This window comes from Furipterus horrens, unplaced genomic scaffold, assembly GCF_987537825.1.
Source record: "Furipterus horrens unplaced genomic scaffold, mFurHor1.1.pri manual_scaffold_7, whole genome shotgun sequence".
NCBI lineage: Eukaryota > Metazoa > Chordata > Mammalia > Chiroptera > Furipteridae > Furipterus > Furipterus horrens.
The window spans coordinates 102809359-102826882 of record NW_028327177.1 but is presented as its reverse complement, the minus strand read 5'-3'; the positions used below and the strand labels follow the sequence as shown (position 1 = coordinate 102826882).

The window sequence follows — 17524 nt, the reverse complement described above, 5'->3', positions numbered from 1 at the left end:
CTTAAAAGTAGACAAAATGTAAATAAAACAGCATAAAAATTATACAAGTCCTCAGAAGGACAGAGGCCACCTTTCACCTAGAGAATGTTAATGAGATAAACAGAAATTTGGTGAGACAACCTCAGCTCAGTGGGTGTGTTGGGTGGGTGTAGGGAGGGGAGATTAGGGGCTTAGCCCTGGGCATGAAGTGTGTTTTTCCATGGACTAGATGGTCTGAGATACTGAGATTTGGGAGAGGGGAAATTGTCCCTTAGCCCCCTGTCCCTGGACAAATGAGGTCCCTTCTCTGAGCTACACTAAGTCTAGCTCTCATATTTTGAATCCCTACAGGCACTTCACATCCATCTCAGAATTCTCAGGAGAACTGAGTCAGTCATTAATATTCCCATATTCCAAACGAGAAACCGAGGCTCAGAGAGGTAAAGTGTGACTCAGAAAAGTCAATTTCTAAAGCCTTTTTAGGAACCTCAGCCATCTTCCTCTCTCATCTGTCCACTGAACATAATAAATCGACCACCCTCTGACACAGTCCTGAGAATAGAGGAAAAAGCCAGTTGAAAATGAGTTGCAGTAAACATTGCCTTCTTCACATCTCCAACTGGACAATGCAGGAATTCAGGAAGAGGGAGAGGCACTGGGAGGTGATAAAGGTGAAGTGGAGTTGGGGTCTGTAGCAGTGTGCTTCCCCCGGCTGGTCACAGTTCAGCCCTACCCTCACTTCCTGCGAGTTGCTCCCCCTTCCTTCACTTCACACCAAATTTCTTCTCAAGGAAGGCCTTGCGCAAGAGGGCCTCGGTCAGGTCCCTTGGCCGCCTGCCTGCCTGCCTGCCGCCCCAGGAGCGGCTTCGTGCCCCCCTCCCCTCCACCCATCAGCCTCTGGCGCCTGCCCAGTCACGTGGCACTTGGTCCTCTTTCCAGCTTCCTCCAGGATCCTGATTTAACTCCCCCGACTCCCCCTTTCTTCCCTAGCCCTTCTGGGAACTACCCTGAGGTGTAGGGAATTGGGGCATCAGCTTTGCCTCGCTGACGGCCCTTGGGTCTTAGTTTTTCCATTTGTCAAGTGGGATCCCCACCTTACCACTGCCTCGATTCTTTTCATTGCCTTACCTTTCCCTACTGCCCCATCGCCCTACCCTCAACAGATTTCTGAGCCCTTGTGAGGGACCTAGTTCCCTTCTGGGCACTGAGGTGGGAGTGGTAGAGAGGGGAGGGGCAACCTAAGGGAGCTCCCAGACCGGTCTGAAAGAAACTCGACGAGGCGACAGACTGAAACTGCCAGCCTCTGGTATCAGACAGACTTGGGTTCGAATTCGACTTTGCCTCTGACCAACTGCTGATTTTGAACCCTTCATCTCTTTGGGCTCAGGTTGTCTCCTCTGTGGAATGGGGTCCTACCGGAGACGAAGGGCGGGAGAGTCCAGCAGGGGATCTAACCTGTGCTAGGGGTAGCCCCCACCCCCGTGCACATCTTCCAGAGCCGGGGAACTGAGTCTCGCTTCCCTGTCCCTTGTCCCTCCGCCGCAGGCTCCTCCTCTACTGACATCAGAGCCGCAGGCGGGCGGAGGGAGCCAGCTGAGCCGGAGCCGAGCCCCAGCGAGAGAGCAGGCGGGCGGGCCAGGCGCTCAGGGGCGGGAGGCGAACAGTGGCCGGAGCTCAGCGCCAGCCACCTCGTAACTCCCAACCAGCCCCGCGGCGGGGCAGCTGCAGGTACAGCCCGGGGATCGTCCCGTCTTCACCCTTGGGAGCCTAGGAGGGGCGGCCGGACCCCGCAGCCGCTGCATTCCTTCCCCCAAGGATGAGAAAGGGTGCTGGGGCTGGTTGGACTCTGGATGGGCAGGGTTGGGTGGGCCTTTTCCCCTGACCTCTGCCCCAGGCCCTGCAAGTGCCAGGCGGGTTGCTGGGGAACTAAGTGAATAATAGAGGAAGGTGGGAAGGGGTGTGTGTGTGTGTGTGTGTGTGTGCGCGCACGCGTGCAGGCACCTGGGCTTGAATGTGGAAGGACTGGGCATTTGAAGGTAGAGAATGTGTGGGGGCCAGGTTGGGATGTGCTCATGTTAGCACAGGCATGTAGATCATATGCAGAGTTGTGGTGTGTTGGTATGTAAGTGTATCTTTATGGGTGGGGATGTCTGGGAATCAGTGTTTTTGTTGCAAATATGTGTCCAGGTGTTGTGCATGCTGGTATCTGGCTCAAAAGGTAGTAAGGTGGTGGTGGTGGTATATGATTGTGTAGTGATGACGTTGGAAGTAAGGTGTGTAGTTGTTTGGGTTCTGTTTGGAGTATAGGAGCTTCTAGGGTGTATAGGAACCGGGGGGTGAAGGGTATGAGTGAATCCAGGATGTCTGGTATACCAGTAAGCAGTATGTATGTATTTCTGGGTATCATCTAATCTAGGTATACACAGATGTGTGTTTCAGGGTGTGAGAGGGATCTGTGGGAGGGATATTTATTTAGGGGTGAGGCTGTCTGGGGGATCATGTGTTTGGACATAGGTGCTGATGTCTGGGTGCACCTATATCATCAGGTGTCAGGGTATCTGGGTGCAGAGTGTGCTGGATCTGGGGGCAGATGTTTGGGTTCAGAGGTGTGGGTGGGTCTTGATGTGGTGTGTCTGGGTGCAGGGATATGGATGGAACTAAGAGGGTTGTATGTGCCAGGCCTCCAGGTGGGTTTTAAAACTGCCTCTAGAGCTTACCATCAAACCTAATTTCCTGAAGAGGTATTTGGCACTGAGGTCCCACCAGGTCCCCCACTGCTGCTCACCTGTCCAGGCCCACCTGGAAAGGAGGTCCCATCAAAGGAGTGGGATCTCACGCTAGGAACTCTAGTCAGGGCACTATCTCCACATTCTCCTGCAAAGGAAAGAGAGAAGGAAAGTGCCCTCCATGAGGTCACACAGCATGCTGGGCCCCATTTTGATCTCACCCTTTGTGGGCCTGGAATAGGGTTGAAAGGCTGTGTTCTCTGAATGGACCCCAGTTGGGCTGCATATTAGAAGAACCAGCTGAGGGCAGTCCTTCAATACAGGAAGGAGCCCTCTAAGGCCTTTGCTCTCAGCAAACTTTGTTGGGGCCTCAGGGAGGGGTCATTTAGGAAACTCTGGACACAGCCCCTGCCCATTGCCAGCCCGTCTCCCCATTCACCATCTGGTAAATGGAGGAAGAACCCCCACCCTCTCCTGCAGAGGTCTCAGCAGAAGGTATAGGCTACATCAGGGTCAGGTAGTCAAGAGGGACAGGCTGGGTGGGACCATTTCTCAGACTGCTGAGACCCAGATAGGGAGTAAGGTGGCGGGGGTAGGGGGGGGTAGGAATCCTGGCGAGCTCCAGCTGTGGCTGCTGTTGCTGTGGCAACGTGCAGAAGGAGCTATTTTAAAAACGTGGCTGAGATATTGCTGGAAGCCCAGGCTGCCGGAAGTCTGATTTTCGAGAGGCTGGGCGTCAAGGAGGGAGAGGAGACTCCCGAGCAATTCCCAGGGTGGGGCTGGAACATTGCTGGGTACAGAGGATCCTCCAGGCTTTGTGCTTCTACAAGCTGCTCTGGGGTATTCTCTGTTGTCCTTTGGGAGGCCAGGGGCTCCTGGGGTATTTGGATTTGGAGAGGGAGAAACTGGGAGGTGAGCTGAGTAAGTGAATGAATGAGTGAATGGCTTTGTTGGATACAGAATTTTGCTGCCACCATGAAGGATTTTCCTCTAGACATAAGGATCTGCCAAATGAATAAATAACTGGTGAATGAATGAATGTTTGTTGAATGATTTTGTCATGTAAATTAATCAAAGAATGAAAAAACGCAGGACGAATAACTGAATAGGGCTACCAGTAAGTTCCCACATCGAAGTCTGGGCACCACTGAATCTTTTCCCTCCATTCCTCTTTCCAGGAGCCCTGGCTGTGGCCAGGGGGCAGTGGGCCATGCCAGGGGCAGTGGAAGGCCCCAGCTGGAAGCAGGCAGAAGACATTAGGGACATCTACGACTTCCGTGATGTTCTGGGAACGTGAGTCTCAGGGCAGGAGAGAATTGGGGGCTGTCCCTGAGCTGAGGGGTGAGGTTGGGCCTGGCTGGCTGGGGAGGCTGAGTCCAGGGTGGTGCTTCCTCTGGTCAGTTGATCACTACTTCCTGTTTCCTATAGCCCAGGCCCTCTGGCAGCCTTGCCACGGCCAATACTGGCTTTTCATTTATGGTGACAGCTCTTACCACAGCTCTGGGTTCCTATGAAGAGAAGGAAGTAGGGAAGAAGGAAGGAGCCAGCTTATCCAACTTGCTGCCAAGAGCTGGGAGTTCTGGCCTACATCTAGGGACTGCAGCTGGGCATGGCTCTGTTCTTAGTACTGGGAATCCCCAAAAAACTGAAACCTGGTCTCTGCCCTCAAGTTGATCCCAGACATGTGAGGAAGGCAGACACATAGAAAATCACAACAGGGTACATGCTGAGTTTTAATTAAAGAAGGGAATGGGGACTCTGTAGAGCCCAGAGAGCAGTGGCTTCTGCCTGGGGTAATATTTTCTGGAGGAGGCATCAGAGCTGGGTACTGGAGGATGGGTAGGAGTGCACTTGTCAGAGAAAGAAAAGGACATTCCAGGCAGAAAGACAGCATAAGCAAAGGCCTGGAAGCATGTTTTGGTAGAGTCAGGTGGAGCTTATAATCAGAGCTGGGGAAGAGAGGGACACAGGTCATGCAAGGCCTTGAAAGCCAAGCCATGGAGGCTGGACTTTATCCCACAGACCGTAGGAAGACATTTAAGACTTTTTTTGTAGGTTTGCAATTCAAGACAGTCACTCTGGCAACAACATGGAGAGTAAATTGGAGAGGGACAGAACTGAAAGCCAGCAATGAGGCTACTACAGTCACTAGTTATTCTGATGATTGAGATTTCACTATGGAAGATGCTTTTGACTTTTGACCTCTTATCCAAAACGTTACAGAAAGAATACTTTTAGTCCTAGCTGTTGTGGCTTAGTGGACTGAGCGCTGGCCTGTCAACTGAAAGGTCGCCAATTTCATTCCCAATCAGGGCACATGCCTGGGTTCTGAGCCAGGTCCCCAGTAGGGGCATGTGAGAGGCAACCGCTATATCTCACGTACAGTGATGTTTCTCTCTCTCTTTCTCCCTCCCTTTCCCCCCTCTTTAAAAGTAAAAAATAAAAGTTTTTAAAGCTTTAAAAAAAAACTCTAGTAAACCCTCCTTAATCATTGAATTTCAGTGCAACTGTTTATTTGTTCTGAGCCTGTTATAAAGCATTGCTTCTCAAACTTCAGTGAGTATAAAAATCACCTAAGGATCTTGTTAAAGTGTAGATTCTGACTTAGTAGGTCTGGGGTGGGGCCTGATATTCTGCATTTCTAAACAGTTCTCAGGTGATGCTGATGGTATTTTAAGATTCTAAAGGGTGTTAAATTAGCCATGACTCAAATTGGCATTAGCAGAAAAAGAAATCAGTCATGTATATAATAAAAAAAGGCCAGGGTGTAAACTTCAGGCATGGCTGGACCCAGGGTCCTACGTGATGTTATCAGAAAATTGTCTTGGACCATTTCTCAGCTCTGATTTCCTTTGTGCTGGCTTCATTCTCAAACAGGTTCTCCCCAGGTGGTGGCAAAGATGACTAACATTAGCCCCAGGCATACATTCTATCAGCTTAGCAGAAAAGAGCACTTCAGGCTCAAAGTGCCAATAACCTGGCTTGCAACATGACCCAATTACTGTGGCCAGGGCTATTCTGATTGGCACTAGAGGATGGCTAAGTGATGGAGAGAGGCTCGTCCCAACCTCCTTGGTCCAGAGGTGGTCACTTAACCCATAGGGAAAGGAGGAAAGGCAGGATGGAAGTTAGGGTTCCAGTTCCTTGCCTCATGACTCCCCTCTTCCTGCAGGGGCGCCTTCTCAGAGGTAATCCTGGCAGAAGATAAAAGGACTCAGAAGCTGGTGGCCATCAAGTGCATCGCCAAGAAGGCTCTGGAGGGCAAGGAGGGCAGTATGGAAAACGAGATTGCTGTGCTGCACAAGTGCGTGAGCCATAGTCTGTGCTTGCCCAGGTTGACCCTGCCCTGACCCTTCTTATCCTCATCCAACCCCTGCTTTGGGCAAATAACTTAACCTTTCTGAGCTTCAAATTACTCACTTATAAAATGGGGTAATCTCCATTTGTCAAGGTTGTGGAGAGCATTAGCAGCCCTTTATTTCCAGTGCCTGGCATGATAGCTAACATGACAGATATCATTGATATGTCATTGCTTATTTACAGAGGTTTGATCTGTTCCATCAGGTCTAAAGGTCAATCTTTGAACAGGACTTGAAACCATGTATCTCAACTGCTGTTATTGCTAGACATACCTTGTTCCCCAACGTAATAAGCCACTCAACAAATTTTAAAATGCCTGTGTGCTGACCCACTAACTAAATCAACACCACCTGGTCTATGAATTGTTCATGCTATAAGAAACTTGGTGCCTCACTAGAAAGTTTACAGAGAATCTTAACTTCCAGTTTCTTCCCTGAGCTTTCCAACCACCCTGCAGGGACAAAATGATCATTTCCACTGTTGGTGGTAGGGGTGGGAGAACTGAGGCCCAGAGAAGGCAAAGGACTTGTCCAAGGTCACACGTTAAGTCTACAGCAGAACCATCTTCCATCAGGGTCAATCACCATCATTAGTTCATTTACTATGTGGCAGGCACTATGCCAGAATCTTACTTACATACCTGTATTATGTCATGTGATCCAGCTGTTTGAAGGAAGTACTACCATTGGCTTCATATTATAGATGAAGAAACAGGCTCAGAGAGGTTACACTCAATTCAATGAATATTCATGAGTACCTACTCTGCCCCAGGTGCTGGAGGAAGTGGTGAGCAGGATAAAGCCCCTAGTCTCCTGTAGGCTGACCCATTTACCAACACAGAAAAAAATTTTAACCTCACATATTGATCAGCACTGTGAGGTGAAAAACTTGCCCCCAAATAGCATGTAGTAGAGACAGGTTTGGAACCAAGTCTGTCCAATGCTAGAGTCTAATATTTACCTCTCTACTCTGTCTTCTAATACATTATTATCAATTGTGGTGAATCGGGCTTTTTCCTTCAGGATCCAGATCATTGGTTTGTCCTACCCAAGTTTTCAGGCAATTCAAGGTGAAGGTGGGAAGGTAGCTAAACTGTTCTCAGCTCTGAACCACCTCATTTCTCCATTCAGGATCAAGCACCCCAACATTGTTGCCCTGGATGACATCTATGAGAGTGGGGGCCACCTCTACCTCATCATGCAGCTGTGAGTGGCCCCACTTCTGACCCTTCCTCATACCTCTCCCTGCTGTCCCTCCCTAGCTTCCCTGCCTCTCCTGCTCTTTTGGCCAGACTGCCCTGTCTCCTGTTGCAGAGTGTCAGGAGGGGAGCTGTTTGACCGCATTGTGGAAAAAGGCTTCTACACAGAGCGGGATGCCAGCCGCCTTATATTCCAGGTGCTGGATGCCGTCAAGTATCTGCACGACCTAGGCATCGTACACCGGGACCTCAAGGTGGGGTGTCAGGGTGTGGTGAGCTGAGGTGCCTAGGGATGGGGGCTCTGCACACTCCTCACTGTGTGACCTTGGGTAACTCTCACTCCTTCTCTGAACCTTGGCTTTCCATCTGCAAAATGGACCCTGTAAGCCCTAAACTGCTTCCTCCCATTCCAGTCTGGATACTCAAATGGAAACAAAAGTGAACTCTACTGTCATTTTGCCCAAGTAATGTCTTGTGTCTTTTTCTGAAAATAAGTCCCACTTGGGACTTATTCTTTGTAGAAAACTTGGATGGGAGAGCAAAACATAATGAAACCAGAAACCCCTCAAATCCTAATTCTCAGATTATGATGGGGTTCACATTTTGTAGTACATCTCATTCAGTCTAGGAGAAGACTAGATCTGGGGTGAGACAGAACTGAGTCTGAATCCTGGCCCTGTTACTTCCTAACTGTAGGTTCTCAGGCAAGTCACTATAAAGTTTCCTCTCAAGACATCAGTTTCCTCATCTTAAGGTGGAATTATTCAGACTGACCTGGTAGGGATATGGTAAAGTTGAAATGAAATCAAGCACTAGAACAAGTTCTGGCACACAGTAGGTGCTTAAAAGTTATTTCTTTAGGGCTTCACAATATAAACATCTGAGGTTTACAGAAAATTCCCTCCCACATCTTTAAAGCCCTGTCCTTTCTGGAATTTCTAACCTCCTTGAGTTTCTTGTGCTTCCAACCAAGATAGCATCTGTGAAGCCACAGTGGTTTTTGGGGTCTTATTGTTTCCCAGGGGGTGCTTGGGGAGACAGAAGGTTCAGCCAGCCTCTGACTGCTCCTTCTTCTCCCTCCTGCCCTCTAAGCCAGAGAATCTGCTGTACTACAGCTTGGACGAAGACTCCAAGATCATGATCTCCGACTTCGGCCTCTCCAAAATGGAGGACCCAGGCAGTGTACTCTCCACGGCCTGTGGGACCCCAGGATACGTGGGTGCGGAGGGACTTGAGCTGAGGCCATGGGTGGGGGAGGAACCAGGGGCTGCAGGGCAGAGATTTGTCACCACCAAGTTCTCTTCCTACACAGCCCCTGAGGTCCTGGCACAGAAGCCCTACAGCAAGGCAGTGGATTGCTGGTCCATTGGAGTCATCGCCTACATTCTGTGAGTGGGGGCTTGGCCATTGGGGTAGTATGGGTCCAGACTTCTCTTCTCCCCTACTTTGTTCTCTTCCTCCCCTCTGCTAATTCTTCCTTCCTGCCATCCACATTTTTATCTACCAATTAATGACTAATGTTACTTCATCCAATAGATACTATATTTCAGGCATTTCACCAAGCATTGAGGATGTAGCAGAGAACAAAACAAAGTTCATCTTCTCAGGAAGCGGACACGCTACTAGGGGAGAGAGACAAGTAAATAAACATGTAAATAAATCCATAAAATGTCAGATGGTAAAAAAGTGCTATGAAGAAAAATGAAGTAGGGTAGCGAGATGGGAATGGATGCCATTTTAATAAAAAGGTCAGGGAAGTCCTTTCTGACGAGGTGACATTTGACTAGCATCCTGAATGAAGTGAGGGAGCCAGACAGAAACAGCAAGTGCAAAGGCCCTGAGGAAGAAAAGATGGTGTTGACATGTTAAGGAACAGAAAGTGGAGCTGCATAGGAGTGAATAAGGCAGAGGGGTAGATTCCCCCAACCCCCTTTGTAAATGGGGGAACTCCTTCCTGTGGGTCTTGCCTGACCCCTGGGACTGCCCCAAAGCTCCATCCGGAGCCAATGCGTACAGTGAAAATGGAAATGAGGATGAGTTTCTCCCTGCCCAGGCTCTGCGGTTATCCCCCCTTCTATGACGAGAATGATGCCAAACTCTTTGAACAGATTTTGAAGGCCGAGTACGAGTTTGAATCTCCTTACTGGGACGACATCTCTGACTCTGGTATTTGGGGCTTTGCCTTCTTCCCCTGGGCCCTGCCCCTGGTGCCTTCCTCATCTGCTTTGGGGGTCTCCTCACTGCCTTCCTTCAGTCAAGTCCCCAGACTCAGACTAAGAACTGTCTTTGAGACACACCCCAGGTTCTTCCCTCTGCCTGGCCCTGATCTGAGAAACCTGTAGGCATTCATTCATTCAGTCTTCACACACAGTATTTTTGAAAATATCTCCCTCACTGACTTCCTAATATCTAAAACACCACATAAGTTTTCATCTGTCCTTTTGTGCTTCCTAGTAGGAGGCAAACCTGTAAAACCATTATTAATCATTTACACATCAGTGTGAATATATTGAGTAGAACCTTTTCTAAGAAAAGGTTTTAAGGGAAAAAAGGAGACAGCTGGAAGGCTGGGGTGGAGGACTTAGAAAAGGTGGAATGGGTGGTGCAGGGACAGGTCTGGCCTCTTGTCTTACTTGGGTACCAGGCCAGACCTGAGGAGGCAGGTTCTGTTTTGGGGGTGTCCACAGGCACTGCCATGCTCTTTCTATCTTTGCTTTTGTCTTGGGGGTTTAGCCAAAGACTTCATCCGGCATTTGATGGAGAAAGATCCAGAAAAGAGGTTCACCTGTGAGCAGGCCTTGCAGCACCCATGGTGAGAGCTCCCATGCCCTGTAAACTGGGGTGGGGCTCAGGGCCCCTAGGCCTGCCTCTGCCTTCACAGATAACCCTCCACACCCCCCCACCCTAGGATTGCAGGAGATACAGCTCTGGATAAGAATATTCACCAATCAGTAAGCGAGCAGATCAAGAAGAACTTTGCCAAGAGCAAGTGGAAGGTGAGCCATGTCCTTAGTCCTGGGTCCCGGTCTCCCCAGGACTCCTCCCTACCCCCAACCAGACCTCATCTTGCACAACACCTAGCCCCAAGCTGGGCACACAGTAACTACTCAGGGATGCTTACCGAAGAACCTCTTTCTTTTTTTAAAAAATGATTTTATTTATTTTGAGAGAGAGGGGAAGAGAGGAAGAGAGGGAGAGAACATCAATCAGTTGTCTCTCCCATGCCCCCAGCCAGGGACCTGGCCTGCAACCTGACTGGGAATTGAAACAGCAACTTTTCGCTTTGTGGGACGATTGCCCACAAACCTGGGCAAGTTACTTAACCTCTCTGTGCCTGTTTCCTTCTTTGACAATGGTGACATTAACAGGGCTCACCTCAGATTTCTGTGAATATTAAATTACTATGTAAAGTGCTTACAATGATGCCTGACATGATGCTATATTAAGTGTTTGCTATTGTGAATATAAATTAATTACATATAAAAAGTTACATAGCCCTGGCTTGTGTGGCTCAGTGGATTGAGTGCTAACCTGTGAACCAAAGGGTCACCAGTTCAATTCCCAGACAGGCCCTGGGTTGTGGGCCAGGTCCTCAGTTGGGGGGTTGTGAGAGGCAACCACATTGATGTCTCGTTCTACTTCTCTTCCCCTCTCTCTAAAAATAAAATCTTTAAAATTAAAGAAAAAGTTATGTATCTGTTTATATGTACTTTTTATATATGTGTATATGTGGGTAACTACATAATATAGCTGAATATAATTTAATAATACCTTGTAGATATTTCAAATGGTTTTAGGGGATCAATCAATAATACCTAAAAAAGGAACCACTGCAAGAATCCCTCTGCCAGACCCTGCCATGTGATATCATCTATGAAAAGTCCCTCCTCCCCTCTCTCCCCACAGCAAGCCTTCAATGCCACAGCTGTGGTACGGCACATGAGGAAGCTACATCTGGGCACCAGCCAGGAGGGGCAGGGACAGACTGCAAGCCATGGGGAGTTGCTGACACCAGCAGCTGGGGGTGAGGACCAGGGCTCTGTGGAAGGGCATGGGTGGTCCACGAAGGGGTAACAGGTTGGTGTGAAGGGTCTCTTCTACAGCCAACTTTGTTTTCTCTTCTCACGTAGGCCCAGCGACTGGCTGCTGTTGTCGAGACTGCTGTGTGGAGCCGGGCTCAGAAATGGCCCCCAGACTGCCCCCTTAATTGTAGAACTCTGGATCTAGGGTCAGGATCCCTTTTTGTGGGAGAGATTAGGGGCAGGACAGCCTACTCCCCTTCCCTCCTTGAACTAGGGTTACCTGCCCCACCCCCACTCTTTCCCTACCACTCCTCCACTGCATTTTCCATACAAAAGTTTCTATTTTATTGTTCCTTCTTGTAATAAAGGGAAGAGGATAAAACCATAGGTTGCTTTGTCGCCCCAGATAACCCCCACCCCACACTATTATACAAACTGCTCAATTTGAGGGTACCTGGCCGCTGAGGTAGTTAGTTGCATGGAGCCCCCTTCCCAACATGAGGCTGGATGGGGGAGAATAATGGGGAATGAGGGAAAAGGTATTGGGAGAATCCCTTTGTCCTGTGCCCCCACCTAGCCTTCAGGCCCTGTGGATCTCTTTCTGCGCTTTGCTGGTGGCTCTTGGTAGAGTTGGCGCAGGTCAGCACTGAACAGCACCTAGGGACAGGGGGTAAGTCTGTGTGGGGAGAAGGTATACTGGGGTTAGGGCTAGTGGGGCTGGTGGTAGTGTGGGGAGACAGAGTTCCTGGGGAGCAGACCCAGGACAACACAAGGCCAGTAGAGTGAGGGCTGGGAATGGAGGGTAGAGAATCCTTTAGGGTCATCTGGGGCAGTGGCAGTAGAAGAGTCCCCTGGGTCAGGGCTCGGGGAGAAGTTCTATGGGGTCTGTGGAGTAGTGGAGAGGAAGCCTAGGCATACTCACTGCTTGGGCCCAGCCAGCATAAGGGCCCCACAGGCTCCGGAAAAAGTTTCCTAAATCAGAAGTAATGAGGCAAAATAAACTGGCCCTTCCCACTCTCCATCCACAGGAGTGGGGTTTTAGGGAGAGGTGTGACAAGTTTCCACCACCTCAGTCTACTGCCAGCCCTGGCACCTCCCCCACCCCCCTTCTCTTCTTACCCAGTTCCTTGTTGGCCTGGGGGCTTGGACCCTTGGCCTGGGTTGTGGTAGGGTGCCAGCTATAGTCACGTTGGGCAATCTGCCACATGTGGACGTCCACGGGCACAGCCTGGGGCTTGTCAAGGGCCATCAAGCAGATGCAGTCAGCCACCTTGAATGGACACAGAGTGAGCCACAGAGGAGAAATGACAGTATCCAGGCAGCATCCTGCTTCTAGCCCCAAAGCCAGCTACATCCTCCTCCACTCTGAAGAGGATGTATATTCTGAATATACACCACCTACTAATAATTCAAAAAATAGCTGTGATGAGAGTGCTATTGCATGAACATCTATGTAAGCCAGGTTCTCATCATAACCTGGAAAGAAGCTGGTACTACATTCATTTCGCAGACAAGAAAACAGGTTCTGAAAGGGTGAGGTGACTTGGCCTGAGTTACATGGCTAGGAAGAGGCAGAACAAAGATTTAATGTTAGAGTGAAATTCAGAGCCCATTAAAAAAACTTATTTGTGTAAAAACTCATTTTTTAAACTACAGAGAAGTATACAGAAGAAAACAATAAATGCCAGATTCCCAATCATCTTGTTGCTAGCCAACCCTGTTGAAATTAAACAAAAAGTTTTATAAATACATATAATTTCAAGAGAATAAAATGAAAAGTAGAAATATCTTCCTATTTGTCTTCCCAAAGATAACCACTATTAAGTTTCCTGTGATTCCTTCTGGAAATTTCTACATACATATAGCAGCGTATTGATGTATCTGACCTTTATACATATGCATTCAAAGGGCAATGTCCTTTATACCCTTTTTGCATTTTCTCTAATAAAATATCTGCTTGTATCCTTTCTCCTTCCTGCTCTGCCTTCAGAAGCCAAGCCTGCACCCAGCTCTCAGGCCTGCCTTGTCTCCTATGTTGTTACTTTCTACAAGGGTGGTGAGGGTAGCTCCTACCCTGCTGGGGCCTCACCTTGGTGCCCACCCCAGGCAGGGTGCAGAGGGCCTTGTGGGCTTCTTCGTAGGGGGCCTTGCGCAGCTGCTGAAGCCAGGGCAGCCCACCATGTTCTTCAAGGATGGCTCGGGCACTGGCACTCACGTAGCGGGCACGGTACCCAAGGCCCAGCTTCCTGAGCTGAGCCTCCACCTCTGGCCCTGCAGGAGGGTGGTGGTAAGGAAGGCAGCAGGGGTCAGGCATCCTCAAATCCTTTATATCCTCAGATTAGTGTGAACCCTCCATGCCACAGGAATGCTTCCCATTAACACCCTTCTCCCACCTCACCACCTTTTGGGAGACCCCAGGACACTTGCATGTGTAAAGGACGGTTAAGGCCAAGGTTCTACTCCTTTACAAATGCTTTCTGAGCACCTACGATGTGTTGGGCACTAGAGCAGGGACTCAGAAGGATTGCTGCCCTGAAGGAACTCCCCAACTGAGTTTCTTAACCTTTCCAAAGGGCTGTTCACACTCATGATCTAAAATAAGTCATAATAATAGCAACAGCTTCTATGATCAAGTGCTAGGTAGCAAACACGAGCCAAGTTCTTTAGGTACACTATCACACTTACTTTTCTCAAGGACTCTGATGAAAGTACTATTGTTTTTCCCATTTCACAGATGGAGAAAATGAGGGCTTAGAAGAGGTTAAGTCACTTGCTCAAGAAAGGACACAGTGGAAATGGGATCTGCATCCAGGTCTGGGATACCAATGCCTGTGCTCTAAATCTGCCTCATGATTGCTTTATTCAACCCCCTCCCCCATCCCAAGCCCTTCTAGATAAGAACTCTTATTCCCATCCTACAAACAAGTTAAGAGAAGCCTGGAGAGGTGACTGAATTTCTCATGACTACTAAACTGTGAGCTGAGGCCTAAGACTGGGTTTCTAAGCACCAAAAACATTCTATTTTCTCCAAGCAGGCTCTCTCCTTGCTATATAGTCCCCAAGCACTTTCCCTAACTTAGTCCTTACATCTGCCAACTGAGATACTTGTCTTTGTAAAAACTTGCTTTGCCCCTGGCCAGGTAGCTCAGTTGGTTAGAGCATTGTCCCTATATGCCAAGGTTGTGGGTCAGGGCACATACAAGAAACAACCAATGAATGCATAAATAAGAGGAACAACAAATCGATGTCTTTCTCTCTTAAAAAAACAAAAAAAACAAAAACCCACCTTACCTCATAGGGGTGCTGTGAAGAATATGTGTGTTCTTAGACACAAAATTGTTGGGTTCACTACAGACACAGCAACTTGAATTTTCTGCATATTTCCCAAATGCCAAACACTGTGCTAGGTGCAGTATGTGTGTTCCTTTACCCAACCTTTGTCACAACTCTGAGAGGTTATTATCCCATTCAGAAGATGAAGAAACAGGCACAGAGAGGCTCAATAAGTGCCAGAGTTGGGATTCAGACTTAAGCAGTGTTTCCAGAACATGTGCGCAGTGGCTCTCCCTATGGAGCATGTCTGCACGTTTCCCTCCCCACTCCCCCAAGGCATGTTTTTCTTGCCTCTTTCTCCTAAGTTCCAAGGGCCCTTCTTTCGCCTCTGTAACTTGTTCCCTGAGCCCATTTCTTCTACCTCTGCGACTTTCTCTTAAAAAACAAAAACAAAATCATGTGTGCATTTAACCCCAAAGTACTGTACACTGAATATGGATGTTTTTCTGATGCAGCCTTAAACCCATGGGGCAAAAAGAACAGAGTAGTGAAGTGCTGACATTTCAGGGACAGATTGAGAGGGTGAGGTATGATTGGGACTGATCAGACCAGGCAGGATGATTCTGGATGAGGGCAGGCTTTGGTAAGGTAGGAAACTTTGATATGGGAGATGTGGATCACTGGAGAACTGAATAGACCTTGAAAGCTGTTGGTGGGCCTTGGGGCAGAGATCCATTTACTCACCAGCCAGGGCCTGCAGGCTGGGGAAGCCATGGTAGGTAACATCATCGAGCTGGATGAGGCGAGGTCCGAAGGCCTGGCAGAGCCGCTCCACCATGCCAGTGATGCGAGCAATGTTGTTGTTGGAGGAACAGATGAAGGAGAAAAGGCACTCGATGGGGTCCTGTTGTAGTAGTCGAACACCTGGAGATCGGAAAGGCAGGAGGTAGGAAAAGCACCGGCTGTCAAGAGTGGCCTCCTCTCACCCTCAGATTTTAGGCACCAGGGGGATTCCAGGGAAGTGAGAGACAGTGTTGTTAGAGAATGCACCACCAGAGCTCTCATTCCTTATAGCACATTGTGAGCTCTGGGTCATTATCCCATTCCATAGATAAGCCACAATGTAAGCACTATAAGGGTGGGGATTTGTGTCCATTTTGTTTACCGCTGTATACCCAGTCACATAGCAGATGCTCTGTGATATTTACAGAATGAATGATGTTACCTGCCCCTGATCACAGTCAGAATTTAACTTAATATCCTTGTCACTCCATGATGGTGATCAGCAGAACAATAATAATAGTAATAATAACTAATATGTGTCATGCACTATTCTAAACACTACATGTACTGACTTCTTTAATCCTCATAAATCCTATGAGGTAGATTTAATTTCCATTTTACAGATGGTGAAACTGAGTAACCTAACCAAACTACAAGAACCCCAACCCCTGCCCCAGCTCTGTACTCACCTTGGAATTTCTGAGCCACCTCGTGGAAGTGGGAGTCCACGGAACTCCAATGGCTATACAATTGAGCCAGGCTGACATCCAGCTGGAAGTACTGGTGCACAGCCTGTAGCTCTTCTGGTGTGGGCTTCTCAATTTGGCCTTTCCCCCCTCGGTACACAGTGCAATAGAGCTGCTCCTCAGTCTGGGTCAGTGTCCATACCTGGTCTGCCAGCACGCCACTCCAATGTGCAGGGTTTTGCTCCCTCCACCTGAGCCCCCAGGTACACCGCAGCCCTCATAGTCAGTTTCCCTTCCCGCACCCGTTGGGGCCCTCCCATCTTACAGCTTCTCCATGTACAAAACTGATTTATGAATTGTAAAATAAAAGTGCTTTTACATCAATTATATCAATTATCCTCACAATAACACTGCATAGGCTTACTATGTCCACTTTATAAAAGAGGTAACATGCGACAACTATTTTTTCACCCCTCCAACAATCACCGGGCTATTAAAAATAAAAAAAGGAGGTACAGGCTCTCCACCTGTGCTTTCGTTTCCTCTTGTACCCTAAGATTTCTTCCATCACACTCAACATTTCTTGGTATCCCAGGCCTACAGTGCTGAGGAGTCAGGAGCCACTGTCACTCACCGGAAGGATTGTCCGGAAGCCAGAACCAAGTCCAAGCGTAGCTCAGAGCGTGGACAGGGGATGGAGGCCCATAGGGATGGGACGGAGGATAGTGTACGATGTCCCATGCTAACCGTCGAGAGAGCAGGGTAATATTTCTTTATCAGTCTCCGCCCCATAATGACCCCGCCCACTCAGAACCAGATTCACTCACAGCCAACAGACCCACCAAGAGACCACGAACCTGAAGGCCTCGCCCACCAAGCCCTGGCTCTTAATGTTTATTTAAGGCTTGCCCAATTTCATTTAATTCCTCCACTCCCCGTAGGCCCCTCCCCTTATTGGTCACCAAAGTCCCGCTCCTTCCACTTTGTCCCACCTCCTGCACTAGACATCCCCTCCGCCACGTCCGCAGGGAGCTCTCCAACGGACCACGAAGCTGCCGCTAGTTTCCGAAGCACCTGCAAGCCCACGCGCATGCGCACGCGCAAGCGCACTCTTCCGGCTTCTCCAAGGCCTGACTTCGCTTTTACAGGAAGGAGGGCTCAAGCCCGGTTTATTGGATCCAGAAGTAGCCAATCCGCGGGGAAATAAGAGGCGCCAATGAAAATGGGCGTGGCGGGTGGGTTGGGCAGGCCTTCCTCAGGCGCCTCAGCGGTTAGTGCGTGCTGGGCTCGTTGCCGGCTCGCTAGCGGTTGCCGGCTAGCTTTCGGCTCGCTCTGGGCCTTTCTTTTGAACTAGGCAGACCAGCTTGTCTCCACAGACCGGGCTCAGAGTGCGCTCTCGGGCCCCTGTCATCACCGCCTGATGTCCTCTGAGCCCTGGATTCCTCCGGCTTGCCGGCCCGCATAACCAAATCCGATTTCTCGCCAGAGAGCCTTTCT

The 17524-nt window shown here is 49.1% G+C and overlaps 2 protein-coding genes across 6 annotated transcripts; one reads left to right on the top strand and one right to left on the bottom strand.

The window, feature by feature from the left end:
* The first annotated feature begins 1962 nt into the window (after window positions 1-1962).
* CAMK1 (calcium/calmodulin dependent protein kinase I) lies at window positions 1963-11670 on the top strand. 3 transcript variants are annotated; one of them, XM_090284127.1, is made up of 12 exons: window positions 1963-2015; window positions 3884-3998; window positions 5878-6009; window positions 7196-7270; window positions 7379-7517; window positions 8356-8482; window positions 8576-8651; window positions 9317-9429; window positions 9997-10075; window positions 10172-10259; window positions 11170-11287; window positions 11394-11539. In XM_090284127.1, exons 1-12 carry the CDS (start codon window positions 1991-1993, stop codon window positions 11468-11470), a joined length of 1164 nt encoding a protein of 387 aa, XP_090140253.1. In that variant the 5' UTR covers window positions 1963-1990; the 3' UTR covers window positions 11471-11539. The 3 variants fall into 3 exon arrangements, with proteins under 3 accessions (XP_090140253.1, XP_090140252.1, XP_090140254.1); XM_090284126.1 differs by lacking the exon at window positions 1963-2015; XM_090284128.1 differs by lacking the exons at window positions 1963-2015; window positions 11170-11287 and having other exon boundaries at window positions 11394-11670.
* Window positions 8030-17186, bottom strand: OGG1 (8-oxoguanine DNA glycosylase). Of its 3 annotated transcripts, XM_090284131.1 has the most exons (8): window positions 16662-16919; window positions 16031-16278; window positions 15303-15482; window positions 13375-13556; window positions 12405-12555; window positions 12208-12257; window positions 11859-11942; window positions 8984-9100 (listed from the first exon to the last, which is right to left on the bottom strand). In XM_090284131.1, the coding sequence occupies exons 1-7, from the start codon at window positions 16817-16819 to the stop codon at window positions 11859-11861; spliced, it is 1053 nt and encodes a 350-aa protein (XP_090140257.1). In that variant the 5' UTR covers window positions 16820-16919; the 3' UTR covers window positions 8984-9100. The 3 variants fall into 3 exon arrangements, with proteins under 3 accessions (XP_090140256.1, XP_090140257.1, XP_090140258.1); XM_090284132.1 differs by lacking the exon at window positions 11859-11942 and having other exon boundaries at window positions 16662-16938; XM_090284130.1 differs by lacking the exons at window positions 11859-11942; window positions 12208-12257 and having other exon boundaries at window positions 8030-9100; window positions 16662-17186.
* Window positions 17187-17524: the final 338 nt, after the last annotated feature.